This window comes from Amphiura filiformis, chromosome 8 (genome assembly GCF_039555335.1).
Source record: "Amphiura filiformis chromosome 8, Afil_fr2py, whole genome shotgun sequence".
Lineage (NCBI taxonomy): Eukaryota > Metazoa > Echinodermata > Ophiuroidea > Amphilepidida > Amphiuridae > Amphiura > Amphiura filiformis.
The window spans coordinates 6,641,579-6,666,570 of NC_092635.1; the positions used below are offsets into that span (position 1 = coordinate 6,641,579).

Here is a 24,992-nt window from a genome sequence, read left to right on the forward strand (position 1 = left end):
TTGAAAAAAAAGGGTATTTTCATCTAGCAGCCTACGCGTTTCTGCCAGAAAAGAGTATATTAGAAATATTGTTCGCGATTTAGGGAAAATAGGGGGTATTGTCGAAGGGCAAATAATTTGCAAAATCGCTAAAAAAAGGGGTGTTTTTCCCCTGAAAACTTCGCGAAATGATATGCAAAAGGGGTGTTTTTAAAGTTCACCGACAAGCATGAATACCCGCGGAGGCCCGGGTTTCTACCCAGGAAAAATAATATTAACATGGATTGTATATTATTTAAGAATGTACTTTCTCAAGAACTTCCAGATGAAAGTAATGTATATTTGTACTCATTTCAAAGCATTTCTTGCTGATTTCGAATTTTGGGATGAAGAAGCAGGCTATATAAAATTGTTAGTGTTAAACTTTATAAATATTTGTATATAGTATCTCTACTGCAGTTTGAAATGTTTGGAGAGAGAACAGCCTGGAGGCAATAAACATCAGCAATGGCCTTGAACATTGTTGATCTGTCTGGGTACAAATGTATTTCTCATGTTCGTATGTTTGTGCTAGTAACATTAACGAAGCTTTGTGGACACAAATTGGCTCAGAGACTGTTCCACTTTTCACTGTCAATTATGATAAGGATAATGAACTGAGTGCAATGCATTCGTCAAGATAATCGCACGCGCCGTGGAGTTATTGCATTTAGCTTGAGAGCCGATAGGCTCGAAAGCTAAATGCAATAACTCCATGGCAAGTGCAATTATCTTGACGAATGCATTTGCACGAGTACATTATCCGTCATACACTGAGTGTAGGCCTATTAAAACAATAGGCAATATTAATTGCTGCATTCATTATATTAGTTTTAATATTAGGGAAAATATCTTACATTTTAAAAACACCGTCAGGACATTGACCAGCTACGTAGCATTTAACTGGTAAAGAAAATCAATCCCTGTTAAGTTAGCTATCAATGGTATCGATTAATACATACGTCATACTTAGGTAACTTATTCACGCATGGTTTAATTGACTTGACTTTATGTTGGGAGCATTTAATATCGTGGTTTCGAGCACAGAGAGCACTGAACCAGTTGGAAACGATCGATTTAGATGTCAGACTAGTACTACGGTGAATATCAACTGGACTTTATAGCTCTATAATTTGAACTACTTATATTAAAACACACGACATTGGGATTTAACAATTTGTTCAGTATTATCATAGGCCTTCAAACACATGTGTTTGAAGGCCTATGGTATTATAAAGCATGATCATGATATTATGCGCTAGTGTGTGTTTCCGGCCCGGCTATGTTATTTTAGATATAGGCCTACATGTATTTCATTTGTAAAATGCTGAATATTTTGCAATGGTGTCATCTTGTATAATTATGATCCACCTGTTTTTGGCCCTTTTAATTAATAGAAGCTCGATTATTCTCATTTGATGTTTGATTTATTTGAGGTCATTAATCATAATTTATGACAATGATATTTGCAAGGGTGCAACTCTACTAGTCTTATTACAAGACTGCCCTATCCCAACCCTAATCCTAAACTCCGTAAACGAGGACTGGACTCAAGTCTAGCGAGTTGCACCTTATTCGGTACTTGTACACTATTATAGAACACCGTTTGTAACTATACCATTTTAACACCACAGAATGTATATTCGTACTTTTTTGTTGGTATATATATCGAACAGACACTTATATAGTTATGTGATCTCTGTGTCTAAAGCGCCACCTAACTCTACTTTATGGTTATGTGAAAGTAGTATTTCTAGTATTTGAGCGTGCACGTATTATCTAGAATCTATTGTTTAGCGTGCAGGTTTTAGATAATGCATTGTTTAGCGTGCAGGTTTATATAATTTGGGCTGTGAAGGGTAGTTCGCGAAAATAATGCACGGGAGAAGAATACATAACGATGAATAGAAACGGGCACTAGAAGTGTATAAAATGTTCATAGATGATATTCAATATTTACCATCATTTATTAATGCAAGATTATTGCTTTCAAAAGGCACATCAAAATGACCTTGGAAATGTGTTTGTGTCTAGTCTAGACTCATGCACTGTATGTACATCTTGTACATTTATAAAAAAAAATCATCAATGTTCTGTTGATAGTTTATTTGAGCTTGGCATATATATAAATCATCAATGTTCTGTTGATAGTTTATTTGAGCTTGGCATATATATAAATAGAGAGTAGTATGGAAAATGGTTACAGTAAGCCTCAGCAATTATTTAGAAATGTTAAAGATAATTTTAAAAAATATTTAAAGTGTGAAATAGCACTTCCTTCTGGGCATTGCTAGTTGGTGCATTTAAAGGTAATTTTTGTGTACCATATTGTGTATTTTAAAATACATTATACATGTATAACAGGACATTATAATTATTAGAAAATGATAAAACTCTTGCAAACTTGAATTAGTGTAATGGGACAGAAAGAGGAAGGCGGAGAGCCAGCAGGGTCTTAGCTAGCCACCCGTCTGGCCGTCATTTTAGACGGCCAGTTTGCTCCTGGGACGGGCAAAATTAATGCCTTTGACAGATGCTATACAGGGTGTCCCAAAAAAAGAGGCCCCTCATTGCGCCCTCTTTTTCTCCTATTTCTGAAACGTTGATTAAATATATTTTGGTATGTAAAGAAACCTTTAATTGTTAGCTTTAATAAACCAAAACAATTATTTCAATCGGCTCACAACTTTTGAAGATATGCCCTTTTGAATAAAAGTACCTGTTTTTCACTCTGTCCACGGATAGCAAACAGAGTGGTTGGGATGGCTCATGCTGTGGAGTGGCCTGCACGATCACCAGACCTCCCACCACTTGATTTTTTTCCTTTGTGGCAAAATCCAAGATCTTCGCAAAGCGTATTACTGAATGCATTACAAGTATCCGGCGCTTTAAGGATGGTGCATAGCAACGCAATTGATGCAATGAGGACCAGGGCTGAAACCTGTATTCGCCAAGGAGGCAACCAGGTAGAGGGCAGAGCAGCACAGTAAACTCACTTCAGAAGTACCAAAGACAAACCAAACAGCCTTTTAGGGCTACCTTTTATCCTAAAAAGAGAAATGACTTATGTTGTAAATAAAAAAAGAAAGCAAGAATCAACAAAGTAAGAAAGTAAGAAACATAATAAAACAAAATAAATAACCAAGAAAAAAAATAAGTAATTGCAAGTAAAGCAAAAGAAGTCCCATTCGCATCCATTTTACCCACAAATTAATGACACTATTAACAAAATCCATTGCCCATAAACCCACCGGTAAAGCCCATTCCATAAATAAAGTTATTTTATAAAGTTATCATTGAGGAATGTTTGATATTCATGCATGGTATGTGTACTCCTTTTCAATCTTTGAAGTAGCCAAACCTTCTCCGTGGACAGAGTGAAAACGGGTACATTTCTTTAAAAGAGCATATCTTCAAAAGTTGTGAGCCGATTGATATATTTTTTTGGTTTACTAAAGCTAACGACTCAAGGTTTCTTTATATACCAAAATATATTTGATCAACTTTTCAGAAATAGGAGAAAAAGAGGGCGCAATGAGGGGCCTCTTTTTTTTTGGGACACCCTGTATTTATAAATTGTATGTTTTGAGAAGCTATAAATTGACCTTTTTAGTAGACCCAATTTATAGAACAAGGCCATATCAGCACATATTTGAACTCTTTGAACCCCCCCCAATGGGCTATAGAAGGTCTGGTAAATGTTTTAAAGGTCAAATTAGGACAGGCAATTTTATTCATATGACAGGCAACCCTCAATTTCTAGCTAAGACCCTGAGAGCCAGACATCAAAAAAATAGCCATTGAGCCCGACACAGATACATTGTAGAAGAGACAGAGACAGACGGAGGAAGACACAGACTGGAAGCGACAGACAGTGAGCGACTGAGCACAAGAGAAAAGGGAACAGAAATATTTTATGTTTATTTTTGTCTGATCATGGAAAAATAGTGTTATTAGTCTTTCAATTGGAAATTTAAAAATGTGGACTTTGATTCCTTCCATTCATCAATGTTACATGCTTAGATGATAAACACTGTCTGTCTAGCCATCCTCTCATCTTGCATCATAACATCGCCTGCCTGAGTCGTAGGCCTATAATATATCATCCAGTAAATTGATAGAATTAAATCCAAGCCATGTGACTGACTTTCACTGACTTTGTACTGGGCTTGGCCACGATGGTAGTTATCATTGATATCCAATGCGGGATGGGTTAGTCCAACTCAGTCAGAACAAATTTCAATTAGCATGATTAGAGCGTAAATAATTCAGGGTGTGAAGGGGCAATATAAAAAATATTAATTCTTTGAGGCTTGATTCCAACATAAAAATATTTTGGAGTACCTTCGAAAATTTCAAATTACAGCAGGCATGAGAATTTCCAGTCAAAACTCTGGAACCAGTCTTTTTTGATGTCAAAATTCCCGCAGTTTTATTTATTTTCAGCCCATTTCCAGGTGTTTTTGTCCAATTTTACGCGCTTTTCCAGACTTTTTCATAAATACGTAGTCCCATGCCTGTTACAGGGATTGTTGTTCTTTGAACAGGATCCATCATATTGGTTCAGTTAAAGAATTCATTAATGAGATAATTCAGATATTGATAAAATTGATCACATAGCATCAGACTAAGTTGTCTTTTCTTGTCTTTGCACTTTGACATTTAGTGTCTGGTGGGTGTTGTTCCGGTGCGGGGCTACACTTTGAATTGCTTGTTGAGATTGATATAGACAAGAGTACAGAGGAGCTTGCTAATTACATAGCCATAGTAACACAACATTAATGAAGATGGTGATGATGATGATGATAGTTCTTTTGCGGATCACTTGAGTAATTGGTCAGATATAGTTATGATATGATGTATCCATGTGATCAACAGAATAGATGGTATTATTGGTCATTTGTTGTTAATGTTGAAATGGATCATTTTTCTGACAAGTGGAATCTACTGATGATGATAGCCAATGGATAACAAAATCGTAATTGATGTAGACAAATATATTGAGCACTGCAGTGCACGGCATAATTTTATACATGTTTAGGTAGGATTGATGATGATGATGTTGGAGAGGATGATGGTTATAAATGATGGTGGATGTGGTGATGAAGATGGTGGTGGAGATGGTGGAGTGATGATGATGGTGATGATAGAAAAGGAGAGCAGGAGGAGATGGTGATGATGTGATAAAATTGACAGTAATTAAGATGATCAGGGCTCAATACAAGGTGGGTCGGGGGGCTAGTAGGATTTTGTAACACGGTCTTAACATAGGAACAAGTATCACCATGGCTGCCAAGTAGACATTTAAATCCACTTTAATAATCATGGTAAGCTTAAAGCTATTGGCTATGATCATTATTTACACTTTCAAAGTGAAGGAAGAGACCTTGCTGCATTACAGGTTTTATCCAACCTTTAAGCAGTATGAGTTGAATTCATAGGTCATAATATCAAATCTTACCTGAATACAAAAGCTCATCTAGATAAAGGATAGATAGAAAATGAAATAATAATGTACCACTATGGACCACAATAGCCTCACCCCAATGACATAGTTCATTAACCCCAATTAAACAATCCGGTGCAAAATTTGACCTCATGTTGCAGAGTATGAGTTTTTGTGCTCAAATGTTCAAAGGCCATTCAATGAATGTGCAAATGTTTTGGGGTTATAGAATCGAACCCTGATAGATGAGCATGTTGTGGATCTTAGTGTAGGGCACAATGTTGCTTTAACATTATCTTTTAGATACTGATAGAAAAAGACCCCATTTAGTTTCTGCACTTTTACCATTAACAGCACTTACCACCACACTTTTCCATGTAATATACAATAATGCTTTGGATTCATAAATTGATTATATTGATGGAAGATTATGGCTTTGGTGTATTGAGTAGATAGAAGATGAGGTAAATGTTTAAGGAGATCACTTACCAAATAGTGCAACAGCAAGGTAACATGCAATGGAAGAGCCATCTCATAATACAAACATGATTGATATTAAAGCAGGCATGTATGCAGAGGGGTGCAAAAGTTTACAAAAAATCCCAAAATATCAAGTTTTTTACATTTTTTTTTTGGTCACAACCTTTTGGGAAGAAAGTCCACTTTTCACAAAATCGCCCTACCCCTTGGGGGGAAAAAGTCCACATTTTCAAAATCAGTACCCCCTCCCCCAATCCGTAATGGTAAAATTTCCTATTGGAACTTATCTTTTAATTAATGTTGTATCCTCATGTGTTTTCCATTGTAAATGAATCAAAACTAAGAATCACATTTATGCTTGCCTCCCTCACGTAGGCAAAGAAAGAAAATATTCATCCTTGACTAGGATTTGAGCCTGGGACACCTGCATATCTAAACCAGCACTCTTCCGACTGGGCTATCAAGGAAGCCAATGGCATCAATCAAAGCACTATAGTCTTAGGTTATAGTATGCGATCTTAGCCCAAGATTCCAAATCATATTCCATCTGCTTCTCTAGTGACAATCGTTAAGGAGAAACATTTGATCAATTGTAGCTAATTAATCAGAGAACTTGGCAACTAAGAGTTGCTTAGTCAAGGTTAATGGAACCATTAACCTTTAGCACTAAGTAACTCTTAATCACCAAACTGAGAATCATGATTAGTATTTTCTTACTTCTCTTTTTCCTCTCTGCCCTCCCTATCTGATCTCTTTCCCCTCTCTTCATATCTTCCTTTCCTTACCTTCCACTTTTCTCACTTACCTTTCTCCCTGTCGCCCTCTTGTCTCTCGGTGGTGTAGCTTGGTTTCAGGACAGGAGAGCTCAAATTTGTGAATGTCCCCTCCCCCCACTGGCTATGCCACTGATCTCGAACCCTCTTCATCTCCCAGTGGCTGCGGCAGGAATTTTTTTGGGGGGATCAACAAATTTTGCGCAAAATTGCTTAAAAATTGGACATTTTCGTCATTTTATTGGGTTGAGCCAAGAGTTCTGACTGGGGGCATTTTCCCCCTGCCCCTTGTAGCGCTACCACTACCTCTCTCCCCATGTCAATCTGTCTCTGTCTTTATGTTTCACCCACAACCTAACAACAAGCTTTAGTTTGAAATCTCGTAGTGAGGATAACATCCTAGATAGATATTATCTGCCCAATTGATAGCATGTCTGATCCATAAAGGTCAATGCACTGGTTCTCTTATCACCTGGAATGGAAGAAGCGATTATTATACCAAACCGATAACTACATGCTGGTGGAATTATTACACATAATATTAATGCAGTAATTTATTACACATAATTACAATTATAATAAAAATAAATAATTATAATTGCTGGTAGAATTAAGTAGAAAGTACGCAAAGTGTATTTTGGATATCAAAGATGTACAGCAATAGTACTATCACCTGTGAAAATTTTACAAATAACTTAAAGCAAGGAAAAAATAGAAAATACAGATTTTTTTCTTTAAAAAAAAAGCGCAGTGATTTATAGTGCACTATGCTAATACATGAATATCTCTCTTAGCGTATTATAAAAGCAAAAATGGGGGAAATGATACCTTTCACAGATGTTACTCAGAAAGGGGAGCTATACTCAGCACCTGGGATGCCAATAAAAATCAGTAGAAATGAAAGTAAATTGTGCATGAAATTGTACTCTAAAACTCCTCAAAATGTGTGCTTTTTCGTTGGTTTTTCTTCAGGCCTCTTGGATATTGGACCCTGCTGTCTCTTTGTAGAAATATACAAGTGACAGACTTAGAAATATGAGATGGGTTTAGAACAGCTGTCTGTATTAGAGTGAAATGAAAATGGTCTGTCTCATCTTTAATCAAAATTGATGATAACTCTAAAAGTACTTCTCTCTATCATGTCTGTTTGGATTCCCAGTCATGCTAGTAGTATAAATGCATGAAATCCAAGGGCAGCAACCAGGTAGCACAAACTATGTGCCACGATGGTCTCATTCATCATGCCAAAGTTCAATAACCCTTGTGAAAAACTGTCATGACCATTGCTGAAAGTTGACATGAAGATATGAAGTATGAGTTTTTATACCCAACACATTCAAAGGTCATCTGTAAATGTATATTGGGGTTCAAGAACTGTGTCGTACAGGTAGGCATGTTTAAATGCTCTGCATGCTGGCCATAGCCTTCAACATAAAAAGTCTAGTTCTGAGATTTTTTTTCTTCAAAATATCAGGAGCTATCGTAAGAGTCTCTGAACCAATACTGGGCTTGTTTGTACTTATTTTAATGCATTTTGTGTGCTGTTTCCAAATATGGTCACAAAAAGGTACAATTCTGAAATTGATGAATTTGGCATTTGAATTTGAAAAATATTTGAAACTTGTCGCAGTCAACACCCGCATCGAGAGTTAAGATCCTTGTGATGAGACTGGTTATCAAAATGCCAAGGTCTTGTTCAGTTCATCCACACCATCATCATGATCATTGTGCATTCACTATCAATAATCTTGAAACCTTTTTCTCTAATAAGCTTCACTTCTGGTTACTTCGTATAGCATTTCAAATGTCTAGCATTGGTTTGTGCAGGAGGCTTATTAAGCTTGTGCAATTTTTTGAAGTACAAAATGGCATTAAACATGTTAACATGGTTAATGGTCAAATTTTGACATTCTGACACTTTCCCCATTAATTAAAGACATACAGATAGCACACAAACAGGCATAGCCCATGCTTTGTATGCAATGAGAATCTTGCATATTCATGAGAGCTGATCTTCTACACATCAGTTTCTAACAACTCATGGACACGGCATTGCATGCCTATCATAGAGCTGTATGGGTTTATTTACAGTTCTATGATGCTTATGTGTTTATGATAAAGATGTCAAGACTGCGCTTTGCAAATTATGCCATAACAGGTGCAGATTGGGTAGCATTTTTGTGCATGCTCTTCATGGAACGATTGGTCTTTGCCACTTGGTGGATCGTCCATAGGTTCATTAGTCTATGCTGTGACCCTATTGATTTGGTAGCAGCATACTGTGGAAGGTAGACATGTTGCCTATGTGGATCAGTGATAAGTGAGGGGTGCGTTAGCTAACTCAAAACTAGCGCAAGCGTACATGAAAGAGAGTTTGCACGAAAGTGCTGACAAGTTCAGTGCTCCGTTTATGCTCAGATGAGCGATGTCACCACTAGGTCTGAAATGCTATACTGGCGTTAGCTGAAATCAAGTAACTTAGGGCACAGGCATGGAACATTCCAATCTTTGTGTTTATTAATCTATGGGTAGCAGCTACCTGTAGCTAGCTGTTCTATTACTGCTTGATACTGCAAAATGAGTTTCTGGACAACGGTGTTCATGCAAACAAGTATTTGATGCCAATTTTGCAAGTACAAGCTTGCCATTTAGCAAATCATGCTGATATTCAGTCGATAATAAAGATTGCAAAGAAGATGAACATCCGACAAATTTATTGTCATGGGTAAATCACAGTAATCCCAGTAAAGGTCTCCTGCGCTGTATTACCAAGCTTCTCAAAAGTTCCTAGACAAATGTCACTTCCATGAGTCCAAGTACCAACACCATGTTTGCAATTTTGCAATATTATACAATATTATGGAAATCATTGATTAATAAGTTTAAGCTTCAGAATTGATTTTGTATATATATTAAGCTTCCCACTTTGATTAGCGATACATTTGAAGCAAATTCATAATTTCATAATTTTACTGACATTCAAATTATAGAATTATACAGAATATTAAATGGCATATTTTGCTAAAATTGTAATTAAATGGGAATCAATTATTTTCAGACATAGTGCCTCTTCAAAAATGGAAAATCGTTTTGCTCGGTTGCATCAAGTCTACCTTAATCGTCTCTTAGAAATGCTATGTATAGTTAGCGATACATGTGCAAAAACATGCAATATGATTCGAAATATGCAAATAATGAAATGCGGGATAATTGACAAAATACACAGAGGGAGGTTGTGCTGCCTTTGCTCCTTGTTGCCATAGCATGACGGTAACCTGAGCGCAGATCGGAAACTATTTTTGGAGTTCTACAACTCTCATGTTGATGTTTGGGAAAGGGTTTGGTGTCGGATATCAAGATAACAATAGCTGGTAAATATAGACTTGAAGGGCTTGTTGAACTAGTTGAGAGTTGGTTTACAGTCTTTACTCACAGGTGACATTCACACAGGAAAAAAGTGTATTATAGAAAGAAATAATCTTCTAATATTTCCACTGTGGTGGTTTTCTGCGTATTCATCTTCCAAATACAAATACTTAATCATATACCGTGGCCAGTTTAGTGTGCAATTTTGCAGTTCTGCTCAGTGGTGGTGCCACAGGCTTGGGCATGGGGGGGAATGCCCTCAGCCGCAAATCTCCCCCCCAGTTCCCCACCTAATCCCAAAATTACAAAATAATTTCTACTCTTTGAAGCAAATTTGCCCAAAATTGGTTGATATTGCCCCCGAAATTCACTTTCTCCCCCCAATGCTCCCCGACAAAAGAAAATGTCTGGCGCCGCCGCTGGTTCTGCTACAACCAAAGAGATTAGGCCCAAAGAGAATAGACTCAGAATTGTCAAGTGCATATTGCTATGGCAAATGCACCATATTGGTTTGTCATTCATGGAGACCAAAACAGTGTACCTAATTTGCAAAACCTGAAATCAGACAATATTTATTATTAATACAGTATTTTGCCCTCATGAGTAATCTGTTCGGCTGTGACAGAAATATACGCTCAGTGGCCAAACATCAAAGTAAAGCAGTGAACAAAACTAATCATTTGGGCATAAAATTGCAGGAGAATCTGAACATTTCAGCAGAAACTCTGTACTTTGTTGCAATGAAAATTCATCAAACTCTATACTCGCATAACAATTAATTGTATTTAGCAGTATTGGAAAACGCACAACTAGTTCTAGTTTAAACTAATTGATGCCTCATATATATGCAATATTAAAATTTGATTCGAAACAAAAGGGCTTGCATTTGAACAGGTAAATTTCATTTGTAAGATGCATTCTTTGAAAATGTTCTTTTACTCATGCTCATTACCAGTTAGCACTCAACCAGGTAGAGAGAACAAGAAACAAATTTGTGTATATGCCTTCTAGGCAATAAGAATATTTTTGTAATGCAGACTTTGTGTAAAATTGGCACATCTAAATCTGCTGACATTATAAAGTTACAAAATGTTGAACATGTTTTCTCTGAGAGGAAAACCCATTTTGTTTTGGTAGTGTTGATTACCAGACAATTTTAATTCCAAGTAATCATTTTGACATATGTTTTGTACAGTAAGGTGATTACTTTTTAGTTTTTCTGTTATTTGCATTACTGTATGACAAGTAAACATGTAAAGAAACTTCAAACTTGTGCTTCACAAATTCAGTGCTAATATTACACAATTATTCCAACGAGGTAGTTAAACCCCGTAATCATGGTAATAATCTGAATACAACCCGAGACGATTTGTGTAACAAAAATGCAGCTGAAATCACTCATCCTAAACCAGAAAATAATCACAGACATTTCCATCAGCAAGACTTCCTTCCATCCATAAATTAACTCTAATTAAAATGTTTGACACATTGTATAACGTGTTTACTCACTCCATGCAACATTATATGCTGCATTTCATTGTTATAAAAAATTGTAAAAATGTTTTGCAGGCTTAGAAAATATTTGAAACATTTTTGTTACATCTGTTGTTTCATGTTTTATATGCTGGTATAAATATATTAATAAGAACATCTGAAAGAGTCAAGGATTAATTATTTATTTATTATCATTTTAGGCTATTAATACTCTCTCTAATAAACATATCATAATTTTTCCATGATATTTTAATTTTTTTATTTGCTGGTCTAATTAGGAACATTTGAAAGGGTAAAGAATTTAGTGTTTATTGATTTTCTTACCATTACCCTCTCTAATAAATGTCCCTATTTCACTTCCATGACATTGTGAAGGATATGCAGAAATTTCCTTTCCACATCTTGTGAGTAAGATTAAAACTTGCATAATTTGCATTAATATTTACTGGACATCCAAATTGCATGGACAAAACGATTGTAAACTTCAATGTCCATCCAGTTAATTGCCAAATTATAGTCGAATTTTCATCTCGGGAACTGTATTTGCTTGAAAATGCACTTACAAATGCAATTTCATAATGATAATGTTCTGTATCCTACTGACAAATCACTGTGAGTGAGTGCTATTCACATGGGCCAAGATTTTCAAAATGGCGGGTCTAGAAGTAGTATTTCGTTTTTTGGATAGTTCATTGTTTCCAATAAAAACGCCCCCTTTCTTTTGGTGGAATATGCCGGCGTTTAAATTATAGAACGGATACAGTAATTTGATTATTATTTTAATTATTTATTTTTGTTTCTTATTTGTTTTAAATTTATTTATTTATTTTATTTATAACATTTGGCCGAAGCCAGGTAAAGCCCAATAGTGCTCAAAGGCTACTTAATTACAGTGTTACCAACGGAAAATGATGGGACAGGGATATAGGAAGACATTTACTTTTATCTAGTGAGTGAAAATACTTCCAAGTATGCTGGAATTGTTTTAGATAAATATTAGTTTTATTTCTTTTGTCTACATAATTCATGATATATCGATATGCGTTAATCTTTTTTTGTCTGTCATTTATTTCATGTGTATTTGTTTAATTATAAAATTTGCTTCAATAACATTTCACATTTGAATCAACATTTTTAAGACAAAGACACATTATTTGCAAATCTGTTTTGATATATCCCTTTAAAATAAGAAGATGATCTGAAACAAGAGGTGCAATATAACCACACAATTGCCTCCTGGCATCAGCTACATCTGAAACTTACCATTTCCTCCATCATCATTTCAAGGCTGATGTTTCCAGTACAGCAGACGTTTATTTCAAACTCAAAATTGCTCAAATTACCGCATTCGTTCCTTCAAAAAAATGGTGTGTTTTATCACAAGCATGCTTGTATGTATGTCTGCTACTTTTGACTAATGAGTTTGATCCTTGGGGATTTTGTGATGTATGAAACTGATGATGGTTAACTATTAGCAGCTTAGGGAGGTATTCCCCTAGTTAACGAGTCGCATAGCTAATCCCGAGTTAACGAGTCGCATATAGCTAATCAATATATTCGGGTTTCCTCCTTGTGCTATGACCTGATGAGTCTAGTGTATTCAATAGGGTGCTACAAAAAAATGAGATTACGGTTTAAGTTGGTAAATTATTTGATTGATTATGGGATTTAGATAATTTATGTGTTGAGAGTTTTTTATTGATAATATATATATCCTAATGACTCGTTATTTTTTATGTGTGTGAGTAATACAGAGTCATTACATTATAATGCATGACTTAAGGTTAGCAACTTGTTTAAACTGTTGCGATTTGGTATTTCACAGCATCTTGCGAATGGTAGGGAGCTTTGGCAAAAATTGCATTGATCATTTCATAGCGAGTGTGAAGAAGAATTCAAATATCACAGATGTAATTTTGTAGGTCATGTGGTTCTTGAGTTATGTTGTAAAGAGGGCTGAAACAACACTTTTGTAAAGCGTACATAACTCATTAAGAACAATAAATCAAACAGTTTTCAAAGTATATGATTTGTAGAATGAACTTTTGCAAAACATCAAAGTGATATTTCTCAATAATATATTGATTTAGACAATGAAAATCATTTTTTTTTTGTGGCTGCTGCGACCAACAATACCTCGTCTACCCTTAATTTGTAATCCGATACTATTTAAGGGGGTACTACACCCCTGCCTAATTTTGTGCCTATTTTTGCATTTTTCTCAAAAGTTATAGCGCATTGGTGACAAGTAAGATATGTATATTATTGGGGCAAGGCCTACAACTACTGCACTGGAAATTTTATTTCAGCACAAACAAAAGTTGTGGAGTTACAGTCAAAAATGAGGGAAAACCAATATTTGATCAATAAATCAATAACTGCTTGTCTTGAGTTGCTGAATTTTCAGTGCAGTAGTTGTAGTCCTTGCCCCTATAATATACATATCTTACTTGTCACCAATAAGCTATAATTTTTGAGTAAAATGCAAAAATAGGCACAAAATTGGCCAAGGGTGTAGTACCCCCTTAATTGAACTAGAAATCAAAGTGAACACAGGTGAAATTTTTCTTGCTCATAAATGGCATTCATTCAACTTTTCTTTTATTCATTCAACCATGCATATTTCAATTTCATCTTTTTAAGATATGTGACACCCTGTAGATTTGTACGTTATTTTGAACCATTTCATATGACACAATTACCCCAGACATTCTTGAGGCCAGGCCATTGCGAACCCAGCAATTTGAGCCATTTCTATGATGTCTTCCTTTCAGATCAAATTATATAAACTTACATTATAATCATTTCCACAATGCCTCATATTTTTCTTTTATTCATTCAACCATGCATTCAATTTCATCTTTTCAAGATATGTGACACCCTGTAGATTTTTGTACGTTATTTTGAACCATTTCATGTGACACAATTACCCCAGACATTCTTGAGGCCATTGCAAACCCAGCAAATTGAGCCATTTCTATCATGTCTTCCTCTCAGATCCAATGATATAAAATTGCCTCATATTTTGTCACATTCTTTAGAACTAATGTTTGTGCCACCCTGTAGTTGACAATACTTTGCCAATATTCATGATATTTCTTGGTCATTATTGGCTGGTCTAATTTACCAGGCAATAGCCACGAGTTTAACATCGATCACACCGCCGTTTATTTCAAGTGCTGGTCATCAGCATTTTCTTAACCTTCTGTCTAACAACACTTATAATAGACTTTATATTCAAATCATCATGGCAAAATTGTGCAAGTGGAAGCACAATTGTCATTTTACTCAGTTGTAGATCCAAACTTGATAACATTGATAAAATTTTAATAGATCATTTTCACCATCAATCAACATTGATGATAAAAATTCAATCCCACTTAAAATAGCCTTTTCAATAGTACAGCAGTTTAGTACCTGAATTGATTTTTACTATCCTCACTTGGCAGCCTATACGATCAGTAAAATCTCATCAATGTTTTTTATGGTGTCAGGCAAGCAACTATTCTATTCTCGCAAACTGGACATCAGCGTGTTTATGGCGGCAGGGATTCGCGTAAAGCTGGTCATTTATTGAATTGATGGACGATGGCTTGGTAGGGCATTTTGATTTTCCCTGTGGTGATATTTGCTGCCAATTTGTTCAAGGTGGTCAAGCAGGTATTAAAAGAGAGTTGCATTTCTCGATGTACATAACTTACTCCGGTGCTGGATTCAGATGCTTTGAAATAATTAAAACTGTTTACAATGTAAATTGTTTTTTTACTTGCTTTGTTTGAGAAGCTGACACTATCTTTGATCCAAATTGGATATTTATCTGATTAGCCTTTTAATAATGCTTTACATCACAAGGGTTCTTGGCAAGAAGGCCCTATTTGCAGTTGCTGCCATGTGTTATATTAGGCATATTGAGCACTTGATAAGAACTCCATTAACAAAGAGCAGCTATTGCAAATGGAGCATTCTTGCCCTGAACCCTTAAAATAATAGCTGCCAGGGGTTATTTGGTTAGATTTGGCGTATTAAGCACTTGATACATGTAGGAGCCCCATTGACAAAGAGCAGCTATTGCCAAAAATAGCATTCTTAGTTTCTTACCCTGAACCCTCAATACGTTATTATGACCCTTTCACAGAAATGAGATCAATGTCAATTGCACGAAATTTGACATTAGTAATTTGATGATATCAAGTGTGTGACTACAAGGGGGAGCACTGAAAAAATACCAAAACAGTGAAAAGACTGGTGTTTTTGCAACCAGGCAAGAAACACCCATGTTGTTTGTAAAAGGGTTGAAAAACACAGGATACTTTTTATGTTTATGCTGAACTTTTTTAGGGTAGTTTTACAAATTATTTCTAAAATTGAGTCCACAAAGAGTATAGTTCTTGTCAAAAATATGGCTATGGACTGCAGTTTCTTGTTTGGGATAATTTAACTGTTGAACTACCTCTGATAACAGTTACTTTTGAATTTAACACACACACACCCAATCGCCTCCAAACATGGACACCATTTAGGATTATGTAAACGCATTCGTCTGAATCTGTAGTCAATTGACAATTCCACCATTTTGTGTGTGTATTTTTGTATGTATGAAATTTTACCTAGCAACTGCAGATGTTATACAATAGAGGACATATTTCACAAATACATTGCACATGGAATTGCGTTATTTGCTGACCTTGAACCGAGGATGGTCCCCCATTGCCGAGTGGTCCACAGTTTAAATATGGAGTGTGCGTGTGTGTCCTTGTTTGCCTGCAAACACACACACACCTCTCTTTCTCTTGCTTACCCAACAAGTCTGGCCATACACATGTTTACTGCTTAAATTACAAGCTGACCTGTGTAAAGCAGTTATATATCAGCCAACCTAAGTGTATATCAATTGAAGCAAGATGCTAGACCCACAGTACAACCATCTTGTCTTTAATAGAAAGGTTAAATTTAGCTTAGTGTACTTTACAATATGAACACAAGTAAACTGATAAGTGAAAGGCTTACCTAACGAACCACTACATATGTGACATGATCTGATCAAACGGCCAAAAGAGGTAACTGTGAAATTGAGATGCATAAGGTGCATAAAACAGAAAACTGAATAATAAAATTGAAAACTGAATTTTGATTTTGATCAACATCAGACTCATTTACCTTGATCGCATCACATTTTGTATTTTTGTAAAGTGCTTTGATCAGGTTCTGGAAATGTGCTTTATTAAGTGTTTAGTTGTGTATTATTATTTGTGGTGGACATTCACATTTTAAAAGCTTGTAAGTTGCATCCAAGTATGTCAAGGATATGAGGATTTCTGGAATAGCACACTAATTGATGATGACAATAATTAAATTTTCCAAATTGCCTTCTTTGGTCTTGTTGCATCATATTGTGTCACTTACAGGCCCTACCCTTCATTATGCAAACATTCAGTGTAATTACTTTAGTTCAACATTTTGACTATAGTAAGGTAGACAGTGATGTACAAAAGCTCTGGGAGCTAACACAGAAACAAATCAAAGGTGAAGGCAATTGAATCAAGCCAACACAAAGTGGAAAGGGAAAAGTGCCGGAATACAAACATTGTATCATCTTTTAAGAAAACGGGCCTCATCCATTAATCATAATTAGATTTATTGCATGACTAGAAAAAGCATATGTGTTAGTTTATAATGTACCATGCTATGATGTGATTAAGAAACACTTGCAATACGACTTGAGCTAAACAAGTCAGATGTATGAAAATTTCTTTTATAGACTTGTAACCAAAATAAGGACTCATTTACTCAGTATTGTACTATATTATATTGTCTAGCGAATTGGAATTATTAGTATCGTTAAGAATTACAAATTCAATTTTGATGTGGTTTCCAAAATGATTGTAATTTAATGACATTGAAAGCCTGAAATTGATTTTTTTTCTCCGACTTGAGGCCCATTCAGCTCGATTCCATTGCATGTTTATTGGGCATAGTTACGTTGTGGAGAAAAGTGCTTGTCAGGCCTCCGTCAATTGCGAAATTTAATTTGGGTCTATGTAAATGTCAATTCAATCAGGGCATGGATTTTTGCTGTAAGTTTGTTTCATATAGCAAGCATCTTTGGTAAGCTGATGATAGCAGGATATGGTATAATAATGCTTTGTACGGTTCATGGCACGCACACTACGAATGGATAACATTAAGAATATCATCCCATGTGTGTATATAATACTAAGAACCACTGTATGAATACTTGATGATTCAATTTGCATCTCAAGTCAACCCATTTCTTTATCAGTAAAGTAATGTGAAAATAAGTTCCAAAAGGTGGAAAAATTGCAGTGAATGTGATTGGCTATGCCTGGTGGAAATTAGCATGCAAAGGTTTAATTGAAAGTCAAGAAATGTTAATTATAGTCCATCTATCAGCTGGTACTAACCTTTTATTTGCTGAAAGCAGGTGGTACTTTTTTTGCTAATGAGCGTACCATTCCATATCATGACGAGCTTCTAGGTATTAATGACAAAATAAATTGCATACATTTTCTTGTTAAATGTATTTATTTTACTTCCTCAATTACTCATTTTGTTATGATAGAGAGTGTGAAAGTGATTGTCAAATACATCTTTAAAAGCCCTCGCTTTGATTGTGATTCTTCAATGGCTGTAGCTACTATAAGTAGGGGCTCAAATTTCAATTTATGTAAATATTTACTCTGGTCAATCTATGCAGTAGCATAGTCAGCGGGTGGCAGGGGACAAACTGCCCCCTCGGACATCAAAAATGGAGACGAAGAAGCAGAAAATAGGGACGAGAAGAGGGCGAGAAAAGAGAGAAAGAAGGGGAAGGAGAGGGAGAAAGAGAAGAGAAAGGGGGAGGAGAGGGAGAAAGAGAAGGAAAGGGGAAGGAGAGTGGATATGTAGAAATATGTGGGTTATCAGCAGAAAGCATTTCAATCACCTTACGTCCAAAATACAGTATCATCTGATAGGTAACGCACACAGACTTCTGTCTGTATCCGATGCATAGAGCATGTAATCACTGTTTCCTTACCAGATCACCGCTACATAGTAGTCTTGTCAATTAAGATGATGACTCAATGCACACCTGTGCTTATGTGAAGAATGTGTTGTGATGTGTGCCAACCTCTGCAGTTGAGCCAACCTAAATTTTAAGGATAAAAATTAATACAGATTTTTCTAGTTGACCCATACAAAACCACAAGGCAAATGATCCAGACTTTGAAGGTTATTTCATATATTGGTTAATTAGGGTATTGCACCTAATGATGCTATTTTATGTATGTCTTGAGTCACCACAATTTGTGATATTAATGCCAAAGATCAATAGTCATACATACTTGTTACACATGGTATACTCTACTAAAATAAACTGGTGAGTTCCTCTCACCAAATTCACTTTACATACATGTACCAACTACAAATCCACTTTCAAAATTAATGAGTCCTATATAGTGTAGTAGTAAGCACAGGAACCCTTTATTTGTTGAATGTTTTTTTATTTATTTTTCTCTTGTCTTGTTTATTTTTCAACATCCAGGTCTTAAACGATGGGATATAGATGCAGCTGCCACCGAATTCAACGAGGTACTCCAGGGAGCTGCTTCTTCGGAAGTCAAGAAGGCTGGATTAGGTAAGCTTACATCAGTGTGTAAAGAAGACTATCAGCCAGCTACCATGCTATGTGGTTTAAAGATGCACATATTGTTGTTGTTTTTTTCAAGCAGGAGATTCTAAAAGTTTCATCAAACTTAAGATTAGTTGGTATGTGATTATAACCTGTGCAAATGGCAAAATTTAAAAGCATTATATGAATGCAACTGCCTGTTGCTTTGTCCAAATACAGATAACATCATGGTCGGCAGTAGCCGTATACTAATGTTACAAGATATAGAATCAGAACACAAACTGTTCCCTAGAGTGAATGACTCACAAGTTCATCGATGTTGGTGATCAAATTTCCCCAAGAACCACTTGCCAAACCCACTCTTCTAAGCTCTTCATCATTTAATTAACAAAGAGGCGTAGACATTGATAGACTCTTGCAAAACATGTAACAAGTAGTCTCTTTAAGATTGGTGTACAATACAAAATGAAGATCAAGCTTAAGCTTACTGATGTGCTCTGCTTCACAAAATCCAGTGCTCAAAATTTGACACTTTTTGAACAGAAAAAATACATCCAATAAGTAAGGGAATTACACCATTTCTACAGGTTAATAACCCCAGATGTACATGACGTGACTACATTATTCAACAAGCATGTGGAATTATGCGGGCTTGCTATAAGATGCATGTGCACCGAGAGATTCCATGCGGGTGTAATAAAGTGTGGTAGATTGTATTGATTTGATTTACTTGATATGAAGTGAAAGTGTGAATGTTACTGTATGTAGATTTTTTGAAGATGCTACACATTTTGTTTGTATTTCTGGACATGTTAATTCAAGTTGCAGTCAAAGATGCCATATACTATAACTTCAAATTATAGGTTGAAGAACCAAATCTGAGATTTACAACACTAAATAAAGGCAGAACTATAAAAGGTGGAAGTGTAAAACATGACCATGCCAAAATTATTGGCTTTTCAATAAACCACCACCATAGGCAATTACATTTGGATGCATGAATTTTATTTGATATTAACATGTGATAGGGATAATGATGCTGCTCAATCTCTGCTAGAAAATACCAACCATTTTGTCAAGTAAAAGTTTAGTCTCATAATACTTTGGTTGTGCATTGGAATAATTCGATGTTTCACAGAACCTAAACTGATATGGGTTCTATGATCACTAAAACAATGCGGCATGATCTGTATCTGTTTTAACCACATGTGATCACATTTACTATGGAAGTAACTGATCCAATTACATGTATTGTTGTATGTAGTAGCAGTCACCTCTGATAACACTATCTGTTGAACTACCCATGAACAGTTATTGTTGAACTACCTCTGATCATAGTTACTGTTGAACTACCCCAGTTATTGATGAACTACCTCAGATTACAGTTACCATTGAACTACCACTGATTACAGTTACTGTTGAACTACCTCTGATTACAGGTACTGTTGAACTACCTCTGATTACAGTTACTGTTGAACTACCTCTGATCACAGTTACTGTTGAACTACCTCTGATTACAGTTACTGTTGAACTACCTCTGATTACAGGTACTGTTAAACTACTCCTGATCACAGTAACTGATGAACTAGCTACCTGTGATCAAGTTACTGTTGATACCACTGATCCAATTACATGTATTGTTGAACTACATGTGGTAGCAGTCACTGAAGAATTACCTCAGATAACAGTATATGTTTGATTACAGTTACTGTTGATTACTTGAAAAACACCATGTTTTGTGCCAATATTGGGTAAAATTTCCAAAATTGTATTCGCTTTCCACCATCAAATACCAAAATTCACCTTCATTTTGGGCTCAAATAGTCTGAAATTGATTTTTTTTGCACCCATTGCATACAAATGTCTCAGTAAACTGGCACAAAATATGCTCATCCTCCCTTAAATTTTAATGCTTCTGCTGCCACTGAAGATTGCACTTTTATCTAATGAGCATATTGTTTAAGACTTCAGTCTAGACATACTGGTAATTTATGAAAGTTCTATCACATAAAATTCTTAAAATATACATCACATAGATCATAGTACTTTCATAACATGCTAAACATGATCGACCACGTATTTAACCTTGTTGTTATATTCATTTTGTAACCCATTGCATTAACTGTCTAATTATGGATTTTTGATGAGGGTAATCAGTGGCATCATTAAATTCTATTGATTGCTGATTAAAAAGTACAATGTTTTAGCAGCAATTCTAATGATGCTGCTTGTCCAGTATGTGTCAGCTAATTTTGCATCAAAATTTACAGGAAATATCAATTTGATATAAAGCATGATATTTTATGCAATATTTTTATAATATTTTTATATTTATGTTTTTCACAGCAAGTATCACAACCTTAAATTTGAAAGCCTACAAAAATAATTTTGACACAAAGGGTAGATCTTTGAAACTGTTAAAAAAGTTAACCAAAAAACTTCAGAACTGCTAAAACCATTACTCCATTAGGAATTAATACCCTAATTAGTCTATTTTTGTGCTCAGACATTTTGAAAAATGTTGGAAAGCAAGTAGTTTTACAATAGTCTGGTGGAAATGTACCAATTTGAAAATGGAAAGCTAAATGTTTTAGTAAAAATTTTCTTTGATTAAATACAGCTACCAACAATACGCATTTTTTCCAAAATGCAACGTGGGCGCACAATATACTTAATGAAGATATTAACCAATCACAAGTGAGTTGGTTCACTTCCGTGTTACGCACATGCAGGCGTTGATCACACTTTACAAGGACAGATGTGTTCATTTAACCCTATCCGTACCAAACAACAAAAAACCACAGTTCACAAAACATATGCACAGGCAGGTGTCACATGTGATGCGATTGCATCATCATGCGAACAGTCATATGGTCATGGAAAGCTTGGCCGGGCAAGCTACTCCCCCGTGGCAAGCTAGGCCCGTGCACGTGTCTGGTGCCCGAAGGGTCGGTGGTTCAAAACCGCACCCGAGAAAAAAGTTTTCTCTTCTTCTTCTTTCTTTCTTCCTTCCTTCTTTCCTTCCCCCTCGCCAAAAAGCAGCTAGGGCGTTAGGGTTAAGAATCACTTAATTTTTGCCCATATATGTGCGTATTAATCATGAATACTCATACTAAGTACTATAACTAACTTGTATACTTCATTGCAAAGTTGTGATCTTTAACAATGCCAATTTTCTTATGTATTTTATTGTTGACATGAAAGTTCACCTGTCTTAAAAAACTTTGTAATTAAATATTAAAACTTATGATCTCAACACAAAATTAGATGTACCTCCAATTCCGGTCGCAACTTTGACTTTCATCAGGAGACTGGCAGGCCCAAATGCAGGATCAGTGACCTTTTGGACACTTGACTCCATATCATTGAAAAAGTTACAGCTTACCATACACTTAATACACAAATTTCAAAATCCTTTGCATCCATTAAACCAAGTCTGTTACCTAATAAAGGGAGTGGGTTGTAGGTTTTGTTGATTTTATAATCACATATCTATGGATCCATCTAGAAAAGCAGTTTTGATCAAATATAAATCATTTTGATTTACTATGAATCAAATATAATCTATGCTACCACCAGTAACAAAAGTGCAGGTTGCTTCAATATTATTTGAGATTGGGTACTTCAGAAAATTATTACATGCCATAAATGTTACAGGAAAACAGACTTGCTCCCAAACTATGTTAGAATTGATCTTCCATATTATATTACAGTTAACTCAATATTTTTGTGACCAAAAAATTCACAAATATGAATGAGATAAGTTTTGAATGTGTAAAGATTAATGTGACATGATGTATCACATCATTACAAGCTCACGTGATTTTGTCTACTAAATAGAGTTATGATACGTACCTATAGGCAAATTGATATTATTCAGGGAGATTTCACAGATTTTTGAAAGTTGAAATCTGCTAAATTACTTTGTTTGATAGTAATTAGTTCTTATTTGTCTCAAATTTCTTTGTTTTCCTCATCATAATGAGCTACTCAAGTTAAAATCCATACCATCTATGGATGGCATGACCTTAATCTTCCACACTGGGAGTGTGAATTTCAAATTAGGTTATCTGAATGTGTGACTCCATCTGAAATCTACCCTCCCTGTGTGGGAGATTAAGGACATGTTTTCCATAGCGGGTGTATGGATTTCAACTGGAATAGCCCAATTCAGTTCTCATCTATCTATCCAATAATCAATGTATATGACTGGGATTTAATGCTATTTGGAAGACACAAGAACGGCAACAACATAGATATTGCCGATGTGTATGATTCATAGGACATTGATTTTCACTGCTGAGCCAGGCAGGCATGGAAATGTGATGCATTTCATACACATTTTATGTGCATAAATTTTAAACCATATATTCTAGGGATGATTTCACAAAGACAGCAGTGCATCACAAGCACCCATCTGAACAGCATAGAGTCCAACATTTTTTGCCTGCATTGTTACATTGCATTGAATGTTGCATTTTTACTTCACATTGCTATTTGCGGGTTGCCGCTGCGATTTTCTGTAAATGATTTTATACCTTTGTTCTGTCAGCTTTGATTTATAAATATGCATGTTACCCATGAGCGCTGCCATACCAAGACCACCAAATGTGACCACATCTTCACATGATTGACCACTACACAGAAAAGGATAGAATTTATTTAGACAAATATCATTCAAGTTTAGCAATAACTTGAATATTATACTTTGGGGATGTTAAAAACTGTTTAATATGTAACAAACTAGGTAAAAACAACAAGGAGCACTAGTAACTAGCACTGCAAATGATATAATGAAGAAGACAGCAAAAATGACAAGCTTGGAATAAAACTGAGTTTTTGGAAAGTATTTGCCGACAGAGAAAACAACGATTACCAACGGAAGCACGTATAATAATATCGCACAATTGTTCTAAAACTAGGCTCTCATGCTAATTTTCTCTATGTCCATTTCATGGATCAAGAATGTTAAGAGTAACAGTGGGATACTCATAAAAATCAAAAGTACTTTTTGACAAGTGCAGTGGTTTCATTTTCTTCTGTGTCTCAAATGTGGGATTTAAAAACCATATCACACTTGAGTACTCTTCATTTGCTATGCTATACCATGTATGAATGCTACAATATCCTGCCCTTCTTACTGATTTGTAATCCAGAAAGAAATAGAATATGTATACTTTTAAAAGATACTATAAGTGAAATGAAAATGTGATCAATATGTTTCAAGGCAAGTCTCCAAACTACTCTGCCAGTTGATCAGTTTTAATCCTTGAGTTTCATTGAATAAATGATAATATGCAAGAGAAGAAAAATCCTTCTTAAAGGTGAATCTCATTGAAAATAAAGTTATATATCAATGGAAAGCTTATGATGTCAGGAAGCAGAAAAGAATATTTTTTATTTGCATAGCGTACCAGGTTAGACATAATCTCCATGCAAAGATTGGATATTGGCACCCCCCCTAAATTACAAAACGAAATCGTTCAAATTGGGCGCTTTCGTTGATGACGTCAGCTCAGGGACACACAGTTACTTCCGGGTTTGATTGTAAAACAATGTCCATGTATTACTGTGGCATGCAACGGGCCAATGCACGAACTCAGTCATTGTCAACTTACTTTACATGAAAAATATCTTCAATAAAATAAGAATAACATGAAGGAAATATCATGATCAAATCAAGAATGAAGTTCCTGAATAAAGTGTGTGGATTTAAAAATGGGAAAAGTGCTGGCCGGGGTGATATGGGATAGGCCAAGCCATCCACGATATGCATAGGGAATAT

The 24,992-nt window shown here is 35.5% G+C and overlaps 1 protein-coding gene across 1 annotated transcript in view; it reads left to right on the forward strand.

Moving 5' to 3' along the window:
• Window positions 1-24,992, forward strand: part of LOC140158555 (uncharacterized) — a 151,323-nt gene that overhangs the window by 95,835 nt on the left and 30,496 nt on the right. Inside the window, 1 exon segment of the mRNA XM_072181690.1 lies at window positions 19,121-19,213. Coding sequence (XP_072037791.1) covers window positions 19,121-19,213 — 93 coding nt within the window.